General features: G+C 35.4%; 1 protein-coding gene across 2 annotated transcripts; it reads left to right on the forward strand.

The window, feature by feature from the left end:
• Positions 1-256: 256 nt before the first annotated feature.
• Positions 257-16,547, forward strand: LOC134790014 (synaptic vesicle glycoprotein 2B-like). Of its 2 annotated transcripts, none has more exons than XM_063760766.1 (10): positions 257-413; positions 6,869-7,087; positions 7,493-7,655; positions 9,003-9,184; positions 9,426-9,610; positions 10,130-10,290; positions 10,373-10,550; positions 13,306-13,580; positions 13,889-14,016; positions 16,449-16,547. In XM_063760766.1, exons 1-10 carry the CDS (start codon positions 407-409, stop codon positions 16,514-16,516), a joined length of 1,566 nt encoding a protein of 521 aa, XP_063616836.1. In that variant the 5' UTR covers positions 257-406; the 3' UTR covers positions 16,517-16,547. The 2 variants fall into 2 exon arrangements, with proteins under 2 accessions (XP_063616836.1, XP_063616829.1); XM_063760759.1 differs by lacking the exon at positions 257-413 and adding an exon at positions 5,381-5,538.
• Positions 16,548-21,581: the final 5,034 nt, after the last annotated feature.

Raw genomic sequence — 21,581 nt, forward strand, 5'->3', positions numbered from 1 at the left:
ATCTCAAACCTCAGGGTTATCCTACTACTTGCATAAAAAACTTGTTTAAAAACAAAAACATTAGAACTAATAGTTTGTAAGGACGCAGAACCCTCATTTGAACCAATGTCAAGAACGTTTCAATTATTACTATTAATGAACATTCTCAATTGAAACTATGCACGCAAGAATGTTTACGAATCGTACGCATCTTCAGTCCTCTCTCAGCTTTGCTATAGTTATATCGTTCAAACCGTTTAAAGCTCCTTATTAATCTATTGAACTATGTTTTTATAAAATAAACAGTGCAAAACTTACTATTATTGGAAAAGAAATACTTATTTTACTATAGATAAACATAATACGATAGTTATAGTTCAAAGACGTTTTTAAGATTGTTTGTGTATATTTTAGATGGAATAAAAGGATGCCAGGTAAATTATAACTAAGATTAATTAACACATTATTCTAAGAAAGTTTAAGTGAAAAACAGTAATCATTTATAATTGCAATATTTTATTATTTTTTCATTTCTTTATTCCACAGGTTTATTATGTATTTTAAATTTTAAAAAATCTGATTTATGTATTGTACCTACGAGTGTATGTATACTATATCAAACTGTTTTCCCGAACTCTCATTTTTATATTTATCAAATTATTTATCTTAGATCAATATCAAAGTATTAATTAATCATTATTGTACAATTACAATAATGATTTAATAGGTAAAATTAATAAGACTTACAATAGGTTTGACTTATACTTCACCAGAAATAAGAAAGTTAAACTAATAGGTACCTAAATCAATATCAATATATATAATAAAAGAAAGTGTACCATGTGCGTGCCGCTAAAACTCAGAAATGAGTTCCGATACGATCAAGGAAGCTATTTGGGGTGGTAGCCCTCTATCTCCCGTCCATGAAGAAGTTTACCGTTTTTACCTGAAGGGTGTGCTTTTGAAGATATAAGGGCTGAAAGTTTCGCCCTGTGAGACCCAGAAGCAGTTGTTTTTGTTTTTGAATTTTTAACCTTAACTTAATGAAGGAAAGTTCAGAATAGATCGTGAAATATATACCTACAAAAATTTGTACCTGGTGAGGTGTCTCGGGTCTCGGAGGCTAGATATTTCTAGAACATTCGAGAGTATTCGAGAGCATTCCACAGCATATCAGAACACTTTCGAATATTGTGGAATATTCTGGAACATTCGATGCCGTCTCGGAGGCTAGACATTTTTGGAACAGTCCAGACCATTTGAGAGTATTCTAGAGCATTCCACAACATATTAGAACATTCTGGAATGTTGTGGAATATTTGAGAACGTCCCAGATCATTGTGGAATATTCCAGAACACTCCCGAATGTTCTGGAATATTCTGGAATATTGTGGCCCATCGAAGCCTTTTTTATATGGGTGGAGCTACAGAACATTCTGGAATGTTTTCGAGTATTCGAGAACTTTCTAGATCATTGTGGAACATTCCGGGACACTTTCAAATGTGGAATATTCTGGACCATTCGAAACCTTTTTTATAAGGTTGGAGCTACCTATTGGTAAGGGTATATATTTAAAGCAAGACAGTTGTGCTGTTCGAATGTTCGAGAATATTCCGGATAAACATTCCAGAATATTCCGGAATGTTATCAAATATTCGTAAATATAGCCTAGAATCCAGGATCCCAGATCATTGTGGAGTATTCCAGATCATTGTGGAGTATTCCAGATCATTGTGGAGTGTTCCAGAACACACTCAAATGTTGTGGAATATTCTAGAACATTGTAGACTATTCGAAGCCTTCATCATACTCTCAGGAGATTTTCGACAAACACTTCCAGTTATTATAATATTCCCTATGCTTTTCTCACGGTCAACTATGCGTAGGTTGCTCTCGAGTTGGAAATAAAAAAATGTACATAGAAGTAGGTATAAGTATTGCACTTAGAAAAAAAAACCTAAATATATTTTGAAGTTTATCCTTTTATTACAACCATCACACAATTCTCATGTCAGCTCCCTGAGCGAAGCCGGGTACCTCAGCTAGTAAGTAATATTATACCTATGCTAAGTGCTGGGTTCAGAACTATGATATTTAAAAACTTGTTTTAGTGACATATTGGGTCACCCAAACTATTTTTAGATTGCTTCAACTCGTTATCACATATAATATATAGATGGTCAAGCAAATCTTGTCAGTAGAAAAAGGCGGCAAATTTAAAAAAATGTAGGCGCGAAGGGTTATCGTCCCATAGAAAATTTGAATTTCGCGCCTTTTTCTACTGACAAGATTTGCTTGACCAAGTATAACTGACCATTAGTACCTACCCTAAATCTAATTACATATTATTTTGTTCACATAGCCACTTACAAGGAAAGGTCCGGCTCTGATTTGAATTATTTTCATATACCTATAAGCGAGTAGTCTAAAATATCAGACACCTATTTTTTTAGCTGCCCAATGTCAGGCGTGGCTCACTCCGTGATTTCGTCGCTTTGCTACAGGTAGCTAAAAGTACATCCGTTCCACACCAATTTTGGTGCCTAGCCATAAGCCGCGGCGCCTAGCGGCCATATCTGTCCTGATCGTAACAGACGCGTTTTGTTAGAGAGTGAGCCTTCTGTACCTAGTACTATTATTTATTATATGCCAATGTCAACCTCTTGGGAGGAATCGTCCTCTAAAGTACTTACTGAAAAGTGACAAGCCTCTAATTTCTGTAAATTGCTATTTAGTATATTTGAGAACATAAAATAAATAAGCACATGTTTTGCTATCGCCGATATGAAAAAAAACATGTGCTCATTATTTTTTCTTGGTAAAAAAAATCTTATTATAGGTAGACTAATAAGCATAATATTCTATACACTAGCAGCTGATGTTTGTATTGTAACTACGAGTATATCATGGACCAAATATTATATTTACCTGCGCATGTTCTACGTTGTAGGGACTCTAACAACAAGCGAAAGTAGTCATTATTATAAAAATAAATAATGTAAATAACCGATAAAAACTGTATGTTACTCGTTTAGCGTAACAGTGCGTTGTAAAGTAGTCGTAAAGATAACAATACAATACAAAATAGATATAATTAAGCATATTCGGGTTGTTAATACATGCATAGCTATACAACAGCATTGCACGATCAGGCGGCTTAGCACGGTCGCGTTTTTATCCCTTGTCACCATGCCTGTCACGTTCTAACAAGTATGTAAGTGCGAAAGGGACGCGCATAGTGATAGTCGATAAAAATGGAACCGTGCTGAGCCCGCAGGAAACAGTCTATGTCAATGAGCGGAGGAGTTGAACGTTCCAATTGCGACAGCAATGCGGTAACAACAGCTCATTTTTCCTCTAAAGCTCCACCAAACAAAAAAATGCTCTTTGAATTTGAAATCAATAGCGAAGGAAATATGGTTGAATTTATTTTGTTTAAAATCCATCGAAACAAAATAAATGCAACTCTGTTTCAATTGAAAATTGTATAAACTACATTGAAGCAATTAGTACTATCGGTAGGACCGTGGGCCTTACGAGGTTATCAAGAAAATTGACTATGATACCTAATAATATGCCCATTCGCCGCAGCTACGACGTTGCACCCACACCGTCGCAGTATAGTAACGCCGTTGCTGTCACAATTAAAATGTAACCTTTAGACTTAGTACCTAATCATAAATTATCATTTTATAATTCCAAATAAAAAAATCAAAAGCCAGTTTATAAAAATATTTAGTTACTTTCGTTAAATTTACATTAGACCAAATATTTATAAATTATGGTCGGATTTCTGAGTGTATGGGAGTTGTATACATTAATACTTTTCCGTTTATAAATATTTGACAAATAAGAAAGAAGGACTTTTGTAAATGAGCATGACTATGCATAAAGACGTCACTTATCTCTTGATTTTGTGCCTATAGTCACTATCACTGTGATACTCTGATTCTCAAGAAGACAAGTTTCCTCTCATAACGATAACGTGTTATGTTTGGATGACTGTGTACTTTTGCGGTTTTAGGGTAAGTAGTACCTAAATACACACATATATAAAATACACGGGGTACAGTACGAGTTATAATTAAACTAGCTATCTGTCCGCGATTTCGACAGCATGGAAGGATGATGTTTATATGTTGATTAATAAAAAACCGGGCAAGTGCGAGTCGGACTCGCGCACGAAGGGTTCCGTACCATAATGCAAAAAAAAAACGAAAAAAAAAGCAAAAAAAAAACGGTCACCCATCCAAGTACTGACCACTCCCGACGTTGCTTAACTTTGGTCAAAAATCACGTTTGTTGTATGGGAGCCCCATTTAAATCTTTATTTTATTCTGTTTTTAGTATTTGTTGTTATAGCGGCAACAGAAATACATCATCTGTGAAAATTTCAACTGTCTAGCTATCACGGTTCGTGAGATACAGCCTGGTGACAGACAGACGGACGGACAGCGAAGTCTTAGTAATAGGGTCCCGTTTTACCCTTTGGGTACGGAACCCTAAAAAATGTCGTACTTATGTCCTTTCCGGGTCCTCAAACTATCTCCATACAAAATCATTTCAGTGATTTAAGCATGGAGAAGTAACAGACGGACAGACAGAGGTACTTTCGCATTACTAATTAATATTAGTAAGGGATTAGTATGGATTGCGCAATTCCTTGTAACGTGTAAACTTTTTCGGGCACGCCTATCGTAATTTCGTCAAGATTGTTGACGTATCACTTCACTAGTGCTGCGCCGTTTAAACGTCACCTTTTATCGTTATTAGTTTGGAAATCGGTAAATAATGTTATATGTACATGTTTAATTATCACTAAGTATAATATATGTAGAGCTAGACCAAGAAAAGTCTGCAGCGATTTTGACAGCATACGCAGTGCAAGTGTTATTTTATGAAATTATGACGTATTAAATAACACTTGCACTGCGTATGCTATCAAAATCGCTGCAGACTTTTCTTGGTCTAACTCTAGATGAAGTTCTTTATGAGTTGCAGATTCATATAAAAAAGTGCCATATATGATTTTGGTATTTTATGAGCATATTTTATATTTAGGTAGGTACCTACCTAAATATAAAATATGGTATAAAAAATACGTATAAACTTTGACAAAGTAAAATCGAAAATATAAGTTCCATTATCGAAACGGACTATATTAAATAATTAAATGTTACATCTTTAACAATAGGGTAACCTATTTATATGTATAGTAGGTATGTATATCTATGACGAACTATACTTATTATCACGGGAACAATATTTGTAGAAACATACAACTGTGTTTACATATGATTTAATTGTAATTAAGGTGTTGTGATAAAATGATACAAAACTACACGACGAGAACCGTACGGAAGACACTTTTTCCGTTTACTAACGAAGTAATGTGTGAAATAATATTTAGCGTAATAAGACTAATAAGCGAACTTCGAGAACTAGAATTTAATAAAATAACTTTGTTTACTCAGTGTAACTAGTGCTTAAGTTTGTGATTGCAGTTATAAATTTGCATTGGTAAATTATGAAAGGAGACATTGAGATTAATAATAAAGGTGAGTGACATGTGCCTACACTAGCACAGGATATTCAATTATAAAAACCTAGAGATTCGATTTTTTGTAATTTTTTGTAGTTTTTGTGTTAAATTACCTATTACAATAAAGCCATATTTACGAACATGTTTAATCATGGCCCATGAAAGCAATGAAACTTTAAATATCTCAATTAAATGAAAATAACACCTACACTATTTAACTACCTATCACAAAAATTAAGGGACACGGTTATCAATAATGATTATTTGAGGGGCTGTTTTGGGTCCAATAGAGATCTGATGTGTCGTAACACATTTCTATTGGACCAAAATACCTTGGTACTTGACTCGTACAGTCAGCAGCAGAAGTTGCTAAGCGGGCGAGGTGTTCAAAATTACCTTGACACCCTCTTATTCTCTTAACAATAAAGTCACGTCAAGATCATTTTGAACACCTAGCCCGCCTAGCAACTTCTGCTGCTGACTGTACCTACCTACTAAGTATCTATGATTTTGCAGAAGTCTTAGAAGCTGACATAACAGTATTCACGGTGCAATATCTCACCTAGGCAGTACACTTAGTACAGTGATTGCATGCATTGTCTTAGGTAGGTAATACGTGTTGGTTTTAATGTTGATAAGGATCGCATATAGTTAACAAAACGTATGTGTACATACATTTGATTACGTATATTATGATTTAATATTCAATGAACGAATGAGTATAAATGGGGCTAATTTTGCGCTAAAATCGACATTTAGAGCTAAAATTGTACCTACTATTATTCTGTGTTTGATCGCTAACCTTCCGTAGCTCGGCCTTTGGCCTTCACAATTAAGATACTTGGGGAAGTTGCGGGAAACGCGCACTTGTCAGACGCTCCAGGCCTTCGGCTCTACGCGGAGCTTGGCCTTCGGCCTTCGCATTTAGTCACTTGTACTATTGTTCGGTGTTTGAGCAATAAGCTACCACAGCTCGAGTGTAGGGGCGCCTCTCCTGGACGCTTCGTCCCTTTGGACCTACGAGGAGCTCGTCCTTCGCATTTAAGATAATATATACTTAGGGAATTGACAGGAAGCACGCAACTTCGGTCTTCTCCGTGGCTGCCCAGGACACGTTTTACATAAACAATTGCGGCTGTGTCCCTGATACAGCCTAAATTTTTTTTGTAGTTTCCAAGATGCGAATAGACCATTTCATTGCCCTCCCCGCAATTTAGCACGACACATAGTTGGCCCTTGACAAAATAATAATAAGGATTGTAGGAAGACTAATTTTACAAGACAATTTGACTTTTCATTCGGTGAGTGAGTCTAGGTACTTATATATTTATGATATTTAATTCCAGAAAATGAAGCCACGAAAACGCCCATGCAGATATTGGAAGAAGCCCTGGAGTATAGCAAATTTGGCTATTTCAACTACAAACTAATGTTCGCGACTCTCATGGCTGTGTTCTCCTACACAAGTGTGACCACGACATCTTCTTATATCCTCTCCAGTGCAGAATGTGATCTTAATATGAGTATAATGCAGAAGGGGTTATTGAATGCCATGCCATTTTTTGGTAAGTGCCTTGTAATAATAAATATGCTCCTTTTTTGTTATCCATGAAGATTAAAACACCGGACACCTGCTGGTTCGAATCGCAGTTAGGGAATTTATTTGTGTTTTTATCACAAATATATGTTCTTCTCGCTTCTCTTGCTACTCTTTGTAAGTACAAATCGAATTAGCAGCAAAAGTAATACCAATCATAAGATCTTTTAAATGTTAATTCCAAATTTTGTGTTATTTAAAAATGTCTTTTTAAATTGAGAGCCTAACTTGATCTCATGGAGGTGACTTTTCGCGGCGAGTTTTTGTGACTCTAATTTATTAAGGAGTCCTTACATAATAAATATTACTAATTTTACATACTCTTATGATAAAGGAGATTTGTATTTATATTATATACGTGTACTATTTCCAGGGCAAGTAGTGGCAGGCCCGTTTACCGGGTTTGTAACGGACGCACTCGGACGAAAGATGTTTCTAGTTTGGGGGCACGCCGGGATTTTGGCATGCGCGCTTCTCGAGGGCACGAGTCAATCATACTGGATGTTATTGCTTGGGAAACTTCTGGATGGCATATTGTGAGTACTGACCGTCTATTTTAGTGTCTTTAATAATACTAATATAGCTTTAAAATATGTCCCTGTGACTTAGTGCTTAAGAATTCAAGCATCGATTTTACTCTTCAAACTTCAACCTTCAAACCTAGCTAGATCGATTTATCGGCCCCGAAAACTATATAGGGGTTTTCGGGGCCTAGGTCTTATTTCTGGGAAAATGCGCATTTTTGTGTAATTATATGTTTTCCGAGCAAAGCTCGGTCTCCCAGATATTAAATATTTATTAGTTATAAATCAGATCGCTTCCAAAGGATTCTACTGCTTTGGTATAACTACGTCTTTTATCTAAATATCTCATTAGACTAATGACCGCAATAACGGTGCAAAAGTAATGATAGTTTAGCTTATCTCTAGTTTTGACGTTAACTGGCAGTTATTCATAATAATTGTTTAAATAAAAGACAGATACTCATCATTAAATAAATTAGTATATAGTTAGTATAGTTAAAAATCGGGCAAGTGCGAGTCGGACTCGCGCACGAAGGGTTCCGTACCATAATGCAAAAAAAAAAACAAAAAAAGAAGCAAAAAAAAAAACGGTCACCCATCCAAATACTGACCACTCCCGACGTTGCTTAACTTTGGTCAAAAATCACGTTTGTTGTATGGGAGCCCCATTTAAATCTTTATTTTATTGTGTTTTTAGTATTTGTTGTTATAGCGGCAACAGAAATACATCATCTGTGAAAATTTCAACTGTCTAGCTATCACGGTTCGTGAGATACAGCCTGGTGACAGACGGACGGACGGACGGACGGACGGACGGACGGACGGACGGACGGACGGACGGACGGACAGCGAAGTCTTAGTAATAGGGTCCCGTTTTACCCTTTGGGTACGGAACCCTAAAAACGTGCACATGTTGAAAGTATACATAGGTACGCAAGTATGCAACATAAAGGTACCTATTGGTGTGCACGAGATGCATTGCGAGGAATGTTAAAATAAAATAAAATGAAGACTAATTTCTGATTTTCAAATACCACTCCTTGTAGGTACTTACGTAAGACAATTTGATAAAATAATTATAGAGTTCTGAATAGGTACAGTCACCTGCAATAATATGTCACTCTCCGAAGGCTGTAAAAATATGTGACAAACTCTTATGGCTCTACAAATTTTAATAAGATGTGGCACATATTCTTGCGGCCTTCGAAGAGTAACATATTATTGCAGGTTTACGTACGTCCGTCCTTGTGTTCTCAGAGGGCCTACCGGGAAAAACTAAATTTAGATTTTTGTTTTTCGCGGTGGGCCGTTTGTTTTTTCGTGTTCGACTGTTTCTCACTATTCTTTATAATCTTCTAGTTTAAGCTTCACATTCAGCGCAACAGCCGTCATGGTGACAGAGTTCACCCACAAAGGCGTAAGAGACAGAGTATTATTGGTGTACTCTTCTTTTATGTCCTCATCGCTCATCCTTTGCGCATTAGTAGCCTGGGGAATACTAACGAAACCATGGGACTTTATCATCATTAAAGGATACCTTGGTAAGACATGTTCAATGATTTTGTAACAAACACAAACACACATGCACGGACGCACGCATACACGCACGCACGCATTAATGCACGCACGCATTAATGCACGCACGCACGCACTCCACGCGCACTCTCGTAAGCAGGCACACATACACACACACTTTTCCAAGGCAAAAATGGGTGGTGAATTGAAAATCTCAAATAGTAAACAAATGTACTTTGTACTCACATTTTTATGTTTTTTTTTCAGAATTCCACCCATGGAATATGTATCTTTACTCAACCGCTATCACGAGTTTAATAGCAATGTTATTCTATATTCATTTGCCAGAAAGCCCCAAATTTCTTCTTACACTAGGTAAAGAGTCAGAAGCTCTGGAAGTCATCAAAAGAATATATCACGAAAATAGTGGACAGCCAAAAGACTCTTTTCCCGTAAGTATTTTTACACTTCTTACGCGTTTTATGAAATACGTAATAATTGAAGGGATGTTTACAAAAAACAACATAACTGCTTAGAGCGGTTGACACTTTTTTAAGAACATTGTTAACCGTTTCAGGTGTCAACCAGTGTAGTCAGTTATGTTGTTTTTGTAAACATCCCTTCAATTGTTATTAAGTGACAAATTATACAGTCCCATAAGAAAACCTATTTAGATCCGCACTCAGCAGTATTTAGGTACTACATTTTTGCTTTTGAATGATAACTATCAGAATTTTAGCAACACGTATAAATCAACGATATCAGTTGATATCGTTGATATAGTAGATATAACACTGGATTTTACTCGAGTCTTATAGATTACTGCCGTACGTATAAAAACAATCAAAAATATAGGAAAAATATAAAATGAGCACTGGTTAATGACGGAATCCTAATAACGGAACCCTTTCAAGCCTTCTATTTCTGTCTGCCTATTTGTACCCATAAAAATAAATATTCGCGTTTTACAGATAACATCGTTTAACGCTTCTGGCGTACACTATACTCCAGAAAACATCAGCATAAAGAAACAACTGACCAACGCGTTATTTCAATCAAAGGAGTTATTCATGAGACCGTTAATCTATATACTTATGTTATTTGCGACCTCGACATTTGTAAATTTATTTGCGTAAGTTTAAAAACTATCATAAAATTACGCCCGGAATTTATTAAAGACTTCAGTTTTTACACCTTAAATTTTTCGTGTACAGGTATTCCGCGCTAAGGCTTTGGTTCCCTCAAATTTCCACAATTATAGAAAATCACCAGAGCAAACATGGCGGCGAAACTGACCGTTTCTGCGTCATGATCGACGGCTACACGAGCGAGCTGGCTACCAATGTGTCGCTGGCTGCGGCGAACAATAGCATATCAGATATCTGTGTACCTGTAAGTAGATTTTTGTAAAATTGCACATTAATAAATAATAATTATCACATAAATGATATATATAGGGGTTACGACCTTCGGTTCGGGTCCAACAGATCTCATTAGCCATTCAGCGCGGTAACGCTGCAAGTGTGATGGCGACATTTGAGCCAGTTACGATTCGTGACGGTTATTTTATTTATCTTAAATTATTATTTGAAAATGACGAAGCCCGTGCTGCCCTCCTAACGAAAAGTGCAATAACTAGAGTCAAGCTACTTTCGAGAAAAACGCGGTAAAAGATTTTAAATTTGTTTAGTTGATATCTCCAATATTACACATCCTATTGACTTGAAACTTTGACCAAAAAATAGATAATATTTTTGAGTTTATTTGTACGTACCTAATAATTATTTATTTATTTATTTATACTATAAAAAATGAGCAAACGCACTTATGCTTAGGATGGTCCAATACAGACATGATATAATTACAAGCCATAACTGCAATAAGTAGTCTACTTATCGCACTTATCGTAAGTAAATCAAGATATTACGATTATTTTAAGCAATTATAGTATGCTGCTGTACTGTATGCTTGAATCTTAAGTACAATAAGTAGTTTACTTATTGCAGTTTTAATTAGTAAGACGATGTGTTTAATTTTTTTTTCTATTATGGTTGTTGCAAAAGTGTATTTTTAACCGACTTCCAAATCTAAAAGGAGGAGGTTATCAATTCGGTTGTATGTTTTTTTATTTTTATTTTTTATGTTTTTTACTCCATACCTCCGTTATTACAGGACCGATTTTGAAAATTCTTTTTTTAATTGGATGTATATGCGTACAGATTGGTCCCGTGTTTGTCAAACCCCAGTTCTGATGATGGGATCCATGAGGAATTGAGGGAACTCCTCAAATCAAGCATATACATTAAGAAAAGTGACATTTGATGAAGTGGAACTGCTGATGATGATCAGAAGGGAACTTGATCTGTATGTAGTTTTGTGATGTACCTACAAGTCAGTAATAAATCAGTCGTCAATGCAAACGGTCGTTTTACTTGCTATCGCTCCCGGTTCCATATGTATCATCTGGCGACGAGGATGGGATAGATGGTATATTGATAGAAAAGAAAGTTGGGTAAAACACAAAACTACATACAGATCAGAACTCCTCAACGACGCATAGTTCACGTTTGACGATTGGTCCTCTTCGTTATGTTTGTTAAGCAAGTTAAGTTTTTAAGCCATATTTTTGTCAGGCTCGAGTTCTGATGATGGGTTCCACGAGGAATCGAGGGAACTCCTCAAATCTTAAAGGCATGCGTATAGAGATTTTTTGTATTTTCATCAGAAAATCAAGTATTTTCATTTGAAAACTGTCGCATTTGATGAAGTGGAACTGCTGATGATGATCAGAACAGAACTCTTCAACGACGCATAGTTCACGTGTGGTGATTTATCCTCTTCGTTATGTTTATTAAGCAAGTTAAGTTTTTAAGCCACATTTATGTCAAGCTCGAGTTCTGAACATGGGATCCATGAGGTCGAGGGAACTCCCCAAATCTTAAAGGCATACGTATAGAGATTTTTGTATTTTCAACAGAAAATCAAGTGTTTACATTAAAAACTGTCGCATTTGATGAAGTGGAACTGCTGATGATGATTAGAACAGAACTCTTCAACGATGCATAGTTTGGCGATTTCGATTTTGTGGGTTAGGTTAAGATAGAACTGCGACCCTTAGAGAAACGAAGTGCTACTAGAAAAGTGGGTAAGGTTAGGTTAGAACTGCGACCCTTACAGAAACGAAACATGCTACGAGAAAAAGGTGACGAAGTGGATTACTATATCAGTTAAATACCAGCCAATAATGTATATATGGCATTTCAAACTATTTTGAGAAGTCGGTTTTTTTCTATTAAAGATTATATGACATAACATTACAATAACACAAGTAATAAAAAAATAAACATTTATTTTTTCTATTACTTCTGGTAAATAATACTAGTTTTTCATGTCTCACTATTGCAATTATATTATTCGGTAAAAAAATCTAACAAAAAATGGCGACTGATGGATGCTCATGGCACAAAATGGAAATTTATTCCGTACCCTTCGCCCGCAGTGAACATTTTACTACTCATAAATGCGACAACTTGCCATCATATTGCACCTTTATTGGTAAAACTATACTGTCTGTGCCCCATCGTCCTAAACATAAATGCAATAACTTAGTTGTATTGCCTTGTTATTAAATAAACTTATCTTTAAAATTTCGACAATGCTAAACATAAGTGTAACAACTTCACTTATTGCGTTTATGATTATTGATTAGTTATTGGACTAACATTTGTTATCACAATTTTACTAAGCATAAGAGCGATAACTACAGTTATGTCGTTCTTTATAAGTAAATCACAAGTCATTGCCTCAGATATTGCAGTTTTGATTAATAAAAATCATGTTTACGTTACAGATACCTTAAAACTGTCTAAGAAGAAAATATAGAACTCGTTATGCTCAACGCGAATATGTATATAACTCAACTTGACCCAAAACTCGAGTTATTGCACTTTTCGTTAGGAGGGCAGCGTGGTGGATATAATCATTGGTTTGTCTGGGACGAAGCATGCGTTTCGAATATCTTACATAAAAATTGGATTGTTTTTAAGGTTTTCTTTTGGTCATTTAATAAATAAAGTTTTCATAAATTTGACGTGGCGTCTACTTTTGTTAAATATTTGTTTAAGAATTGTCATCTTTTTTTCCACAGCACCCCGCAGGTGCTGATACGTACATCAACGGGATAATCCTTGGAATTCTATCTCTGGCTCTAATCCTCATCAGCACAGCTCTGGTGGATTTCATTGGCCAGAAGCTCCTAATGTTCGTGTTATTCATAGCCTGTGCTACGTGCTCATCTGCACTATACTGGACGAGTTCCTCAATATCAATTGGCATACTGCTAGCTGCCGCGTGTGCATTGATGCAATGTGCATTGAGTCTACAAAATTCTGTGCTTATGAGATCGGTTCCTACTACTGTAAGGTACGTATAAGCCAAATTATAGACATGCATCGGAATCACTATACAAGCTTCTTCTTTTGGTTGTAGTAAGGTGCGCTTTGGTTCCAGCGGATTGGTTAGAATCGTATATTTAGATCGTGTGCCGTAAGCCGTGTGTGTAAGCCGCGTGCCTTGACTCGTATTGTCATGTCATTAAAGGTTAGATTTGACAAATCCGCGCGTCATCGTGGATGACACGAACACACGATACATAAAAACAATTACTCTAATATAAAACTGACCTTTTATAGGACCATGACTCATTGTCTCATATTGTTTTGTATTCACAGGGCACTGGCGTTGGCATTGATAATAATGTTGGGAAGAGTAGGATCTCTAGTGGGAAGCGTTTTATTCCCTGTGATGTTAGAAGAAGGCTGTATGTTTCCGTTCATGATGTTATCCATTATAACACTATGTAAGTACTCTTTTTAACATGTTCATTATATAAAAGAACTATAAAATTTCCTACGCTACATAAATTTCAACCTTTGATATGTAATTAAATAAAATTTCAATATTTTTAATTACCACATTTAATTTCACATTAAATAACTCTAGTTTTCTGAGTTACTCGTACAGAATTACAAATAATATTTGACCTTTAATGAAAATTAAAACCATTTCATTTTCACTTCATTAGCGAACGGGAAACAATCCAAACCAACCCATTCACTGTCAACGTTTTCGTAGCGCTACACGTGTAGCCGATTCGCGCATTTTCCCGCTTTGTAGTGGAAAGCGACTACGAACAAAGTGGGTTCCCGTCACTCAATGTGTTAAAAAAGCGGGTTGTCCCCTTTGTAACTTCCTTAAAAAATACAGAATATAGACAATTAACTAAGTTACAGAGGGTCCATTTTTATAGACATCCGTTATTATTTATTGAAATGTTTTATTAAAAATAATTTTATTAATTAAATTGATCTTTCTATTATTTAAAATAATTCAATATTTTACTAATAGAATTCAGCTTATTGTTCTCTATAATTTTTTATATGTTTTTACCTACTAATTCATTATAAATGTTAATTATAATTATATACAGTGAAACCTGGTTAATTGGCACCTGGATAAATGGAAAACCTCAATAATTGCAACCAAAAGTCCGGTCCCGGTCCCTTGAGACCAAAAGGCCTCTATAATTGAAAATTTGGAACCTCTATAATTGCAATTTGGATTTTAGTGCTTTTCGTAATTTTGCCTCTGTAATTGACCACATCGCAACTAAGACCTCTATAATTGACACTGTGCTAAAAAAACCGTTATTATTGCTCTTATTTTTGCCTCTATTATTGAAACGAGTCTTACTTATTACCTACCTCTGTAATTGAAATAAGGTAGTTGTAGACAGCAGAAACAATATTTTAATAGCAATGATAATTTTATTTATATCTTCATCCAGAATTCAATGTATTTATTGGGTATCTATCACAGCCTGTAGTAGGTGAAATAGTTTTGATTAAATCAAAAACAAAGTATGCTTTTTACATTCTATTAATAAAACTTTCTTCTACAATTCAAGGGAATTTTTTAAACCGAAATAATAAGAAAATAAAGTAGTAATTAATGTAGTTTAAAAGTGCAAGTATAGACAGAAGCAATATATAGACCAGAAACCCAGAACGTAAGCGTGTAAATCTACTTTCAATGGTTATTTGCACCTCCATAAAAGAAATTTGTCAGAACGCAACCTGTATTAATGAAAACCTCTATAATTGACACAACGATGTTTTGAACCTCGTTAATTGACACGACCTGCTTAAATGAAATACCTGGTTAATTGACAAAAAATGGCCGGTCCCTTGAGATTGCAATTATCCAGGTTCCACTGTATATGTAGGTACTTAAATCAGCTATATGCAAACCTATTTACCTGTATCGAAGATCAACCGCGACGATATGAATCCCGATTTAATAATAACCTGGTAGCAATAACAGGCTTTAAATTAAAATTATACAGCTCAAGCCCGTACGCCATGGCCATAAAAGTGTACAACAGAATAGATGACAGTATAAAAGCAGAAAAATGTAACAAAACCTTTTTGACTAGACTTAAAACTTATTTGATTGACAAATGCTACTACAATTTAGAAGATTTTTTTACTGACCAGTCTCTTTAGCAACACCACTAATTTTGTGCACTAATTTTAAATTCGGACATTATCTGTATACTTACAAACCTTACTAGTTTAAATTGAATCAATTTGTTGACATATTGCATTTAAATATTAATCCACTTTTACTGCATTAAATCTACATTCTCATTATTTTTATACTCATTAACTTGACATCACTTAATAATTAATTCGTTGCCTATTTGTATTGAATACACATACTGACAATTAACTGATTCAATTCGACTTTCATATAAAAACTTGACTTACTTTCATATTATACACATAGATTTAAGATTAGATCCTAAGCATGTAATATTGCTATGCCCTCACAGGGTCCATGTGGAACTACCCAGACATTGTAATATCTATAGAAATACCATGGTTGCAATAAATAAATATGATATGATATGATACAGGGTGTTTTTTGGACAACTAGCCATATTGTGCGAGGTGATTATATAGGCCATACTGAACAACTTTTTCTATGAGACCAACTCTGAAATCACAAAAAAATTGTTGGCCGTTTCATACATTTTGGTCGAGTGGATGTCGACGTTTTCTAGGCCAAATATGGCTAGTTGTTCAAAAAACGCCCTGTTTAATACTGAAAGTTCAGTTATCTATTTTACGTTATTTGTTTTCCTCGTGACACCACTGCCCGAATATATACGCTGTTACATTTAATCTAAAACCTTTGGGAACCAACTGTAATTTTATTGTATTATTGCAGGTGTTGCCGGATTGGTTTATTTTTTTCCGAACCCAAAGAAAGAAAATAGTGCTGCCGGAGACAAATAAAAACGTAGACAATAAATGAAAGACAGAACAAGTATATTATCTTTTTGTAGTACACTTTCACACCCCATTAAATAAATAAATAAATATTATAGGACATTCTTACACAGATTGACCAAATCCCCCAGTAAGCTCAAGAAGGCTTGTGTTGTGGGTACTCAGACAACGATATATATAATATATAAATACTTAAATACATAGAAAACAACCATGACTCAGGAACAAATATCTGTGTCATCACACAAATAGATGCCCTTACTGGGATTCGAACCCAGGACCATCGGCTTCACAGGCAGGGTCACTACCCACTAGGCCAGACCGGTCGTCGTCATTATACGCGTTACTCGATGAATTTATGATGATTTATTGCAGTTTCTGATACCCCTTTGTCTTCATTTTAAATAGCTTGATGCATAATGCGTTGTCACAAGAGTTATGTCAAATTTAACCTGCAATATTTTTTTAGAAGCAAACAGACGCCTAAAAAAAGTTTTTTATAATGATATTCAGTTCCTAAGTATTTTGCCTTAAAAATGATCTTACTAAGAGGTATATCATTAAATGCCAATAGCATAAACGATAACTCAAAAGACAATCATCGTCAACTGAAAATGAAAATCAGTAATTTTTTTTTTCAAGTCATAATTGTTCTTTTCACTACAATAAGAGAGCACAAAAATGGATAAATCAAACTTATCGGATTCAGTCACACTGTGAAAATATCGCAGTTAATAATATCCGTAACGAACCTTTTTGTAGGTCAGTCAACGCCAGAATTGATTGGGTCATGCCGAAATGATGTTGTTCACTGAGCTGTACCCAATTCCCAGAGCCAGTTACTAAATGGGCATGGGCTAGGGACCGGAAACCCCCTGTTTAAAATTAAGTAAGTCATTCATGTGGATTAATCCCATCGCCAATTAATCGTTTGTTTGGGTTGACATCTGATTCTGTTTATTTTGAATGAAGTTAATCTCATTACTAAATTAAGCTTATGGTTATAGAAAATCACCAGATGAATTAACAGTTTTGATAGGGTTTTTGATGCGGTTAATTCTGAAATTAAGCGCTTGTGTCGATTGTCATGGGCTGGGCTGACTGACTCGATTCGGAGATACTTATTCAAACATTAGAGGTTTGCTCAGTATAATCCCAAAACCTCCCTGGCAACGGGAATGCAGTTATTTTTTAGCGGGTGCGTCCCACGAGATATAACTACATAATATATAATTTCATATATAAAGTTCACAAGATATAATGAACGTTTGCTATAACATTAAAATCAATATTTTTATAAGGAATAACGGTGAATTAACATAATACTCATTTTGTATAATGCTTTGTTATATAACACTCAAATACTATAAATTCAGTTTATATAACATACATTACGTATATAGATCATAGTATATACTATCTTTTAGTATAATGATTATAAAATATAATAGCGTATGATATACTAAATAGGTTATAACTGCTACCCCTATACCAAAACAAGCTGTTGCCAGAAAAGTAGGTTAGGTTAGGTTAGAACAGCGACCTCTACAGAAAACAAACTGCTGCCAGAAAAGTAGGTTAGGTTAGGTTAGAACTGCGACCCCTACAGAAAACAAACTGCTTCCAGAAAAGTAGGTTAGGTTAGGTTCGAACTGCGACCCCTACATAAAACAAACTGTTGCGAGAAAAATAGGTTAGGTTAGGTTTGAACTGCGACCCCTACAGAAAACAAACTGCTGCCAGAAAAGTAGGTTAGGTTAGGTTAGAACTGCGACCCCTACAGAAAACAAACTGCTGCCAGAAAAGTAGGTTAAGTTAGGTTAGAACTGCGACCCCTACAGAAAACAAACTGCTGCCAGAAAAATAGGTTAGGTTAGGTTAGAACCGCGACCCCTACAGAAAACAAACTGTTGCCAGAAAAATAGGTTAGGTTAGGTTAGAACTGCGACCCCTACAAAAAACAAACTGTTGCCAGAAAAATAGGTTAGGTTAGGTTAGAACTGCGACCCCTACAGAAAACAAATGGCTTCCAGAATAGTAGGTTGGGTTAGGTTATTCTATACGAGCATTATGCATTTTCTTTTTAGATGTATTGAGTAATATACATTATAAATCTGAGATATTATGATCGTTATACATAATGATCGTTATATACAATGATATTATACTTAAATAACGTTATACTTAACAAAAATATATATTTTGATGTTATATCTAACGTTCGTTATACACCTTGAACGGTATACAAAACAAACGTATACAATATGAGCGTATACAATATGAATATTATAGTATAAGTTCTTATACTTCTTATGTCTTATATTACTTACCCTTTTTTAGCCACCCTGTATACTACACGTAATGTCATGCAATAAGTGGTTAATACAAGTTCCCATAACAAGCACGGCTAAACTTTGTTATTTCCCTAAGGTGGGTCGTGAGTGGAATCAGTTCTTGGGCAGGAAAAACTATTTCCCGGGCTAATTGCTTTCATGCTGACTCGAGTTACGGGACTCGTGCGCGGAATACCGATCAAGGATTTGTATGAGTTGAGCAAGCGACTCATATTTTTTGTGTTTAGAACTTAGAGGATATAACCAACGGAGACGCCATGTCTATAATTTTCGGTACAAAATAGTCTGCCGTTTTTTGCGGGGGAGGGGCACATCAAATGTATACGTAACGTAAACATAGCCATGTCAGATAAACGTCAGTCCATACATGTGGTTGACCATTGGCCGCCTATTTTCGACAGAGGGGAACACCTGTTAATGACCACTAAGTTTTAGAATAATTGCAAATGACAGACGGTCACTCAATTTAACAGAGAACCGTACTAAACCAAAAAATAACTGTTTATATCTGTGTAAATATTTATTGATGTTTATCAAGGCCAATGAATAGTACGAAATATTAGGTACTAGATATGAAAAAGGTGTATTTAATGTAATGACAGAAGCGGGCGGAGCGGCGGAAAGCGCCGAAATTCTAAAACGTAACAAATATAAGAGCCTCGGTAGAGAGTACCATTTTGTACCATTTGGTGTTGAAACTCTAGGTCCATGGGGTCCCAGCGCGCATAAGTTGTTCGCAGAAATCGCGAAGCGTCTGGTTGACGTAACTGGTGACCGAAGAGCTGGCGGCTACCTCGCACAACGTATCAGCATTGCGATACAGCGAGGAAATGCAGCCAGCATCCTTGGTACAATGCCTCAAGGGCCTATTTTAGATTTAAGCTAGTTATTAATTTCGTTTAGTAGTACCACTGTATATATATTGTATGTAAATAAATATATGATTTTCCATTTATTAAAAAAAAAATGACAGAAGGCATTCTCTACTTATCAGTAAAACATCAGGACAAACAGAAAGATTTAAATTCATTATAACAACATGAAGGTACTCACATAGAGCAGCTATAACGTAATAAAAATTGCAATAGTAATGAATCTGAAGTAAATGGCACTGTACGTACAGCAGTCAGATACTTGAGATAGGTACTGAAACCTAAAACTATAAACAGAGGCATTCAAAAATATTCTAAATTGACAAAAATATACGTACTTTAAACAAATAAACATAGTATACTAATATAATAACCTAATATACTTTATTTCCTTATTGCAGTCAGTCGATAATCAGGGCAACTTCCTGCACAGGCTAGTTTTATTTCACTTTGCAAATTCTTTGTTTCTGCCAACTTTGAATTCTTTTTCACTAGAATAGTTTAAATGAGTTTAATCGACTTTTAGCTTTTTGCAATCGCTGCTGCTTGCGGTCGAATTACGGATATCGGTTTTACGGCGTATATCGTTGTAGAGCCTTCGTTTTTAGGACCTAGGGATTTTGAGTGAATAATACAAAAAAAAACACTAAACTTTTGTTCTTACAATTTGAGTAGTAGTAGTAACAGTACACACTTATTCACTGAGGCGATCAGGAAAACTAAACTATGTAGGTACATAGGTGTTCTAGGTAAAACACGTTTTCACTAAAAACTATTTTTTACGGTAACATTATTTATTATACTTACATTTAGTTTTGAAATATTTCGGAACGGTGACGAGTACGACACAATGTCTTTATCTGTGGGGATATATTTTGTGTGCGTTACATTTTACTTTTATTCATGCACTTTATTTCACGCCCAATGTTTTCGCTAGATTGGTTTGGAGACTATATTCACCCCATTTCATTTTTATAAGCTTTAACTCTAAATCACGTAGACGTAACAAATCCAATATACATTTTGTACATCTTAGGGTTTTTGTACTGCATGCATTCTTTACTAGTAACTTAATAAATAATAATAAATAAATAGTGGAATATTTATATTATATTTAATTTTTAAAATAGGTACAAATATGTGGTAAGTATAGTGAACACATACAACACATGACTGTCGTTTCTCTACCATACTGAAGATTCCAATTTATGTATGTTTCAATAAAAGTAGGTAGGTATGCAGACCTCACGTGGCTTTTTTATTTTTACCCGACTAATAAAAAGTGAAGGTTATCAATTCGACACACTCTCGCTCACGGTGCAAACTACCTGCAACCTACTCGTATATCTGTAGAAACTACAATCGGCTTAGTTCGTACTTTCCTCGAGCGGCTCGTTCGTAGCACGTAGCACCGGATTTAAAAATAGGTAATATTACATAATATCAGACACAGAGTATCTTCTTCTATTTAAGTAAACATTACTCCGTAAAGAAATATTATTATTATTATTATTTGTTCTTTCCACATCTCGGGACCCGGACTTTTGGGAGGCGTGCGTGGGGCCGAAGCCCTTTAAGACAATTTAATCTAAAAGCAACCATCCCCGAGCGAAACTACGATATGGGAGATGGTCCCCGTCAGGTGCAAAGACTATTGCAGTGCAGCATTTTTGTGCTGCGATGGGAACTAAGGTCATAGGCTATTGATGTAAATGTTGGATGGACTGGATACCGGGCTATATTATTATCTCTGCTTAAATTTATCAAACATTAGGAGTGTTTATCACTCGTAGCAATAAGGAGCATTCTCCCAGATCTTGTTCATTGAACCGCGCAAATGATACT

This window comes from Cydia splendana, chromosome 1, assembly GCF_910591565.1.
Source record: "Cydia splendana chromosome 1, ilCydSple1.2, whole genome shotgun sequence".
In the NCBI taxonomy this organism is placed as follows: Eukaryota; Metazoa; Arthropoda; class Insecta; order Lepidoptera; family Tortricidae; genus Cydia; species Cydia splendana.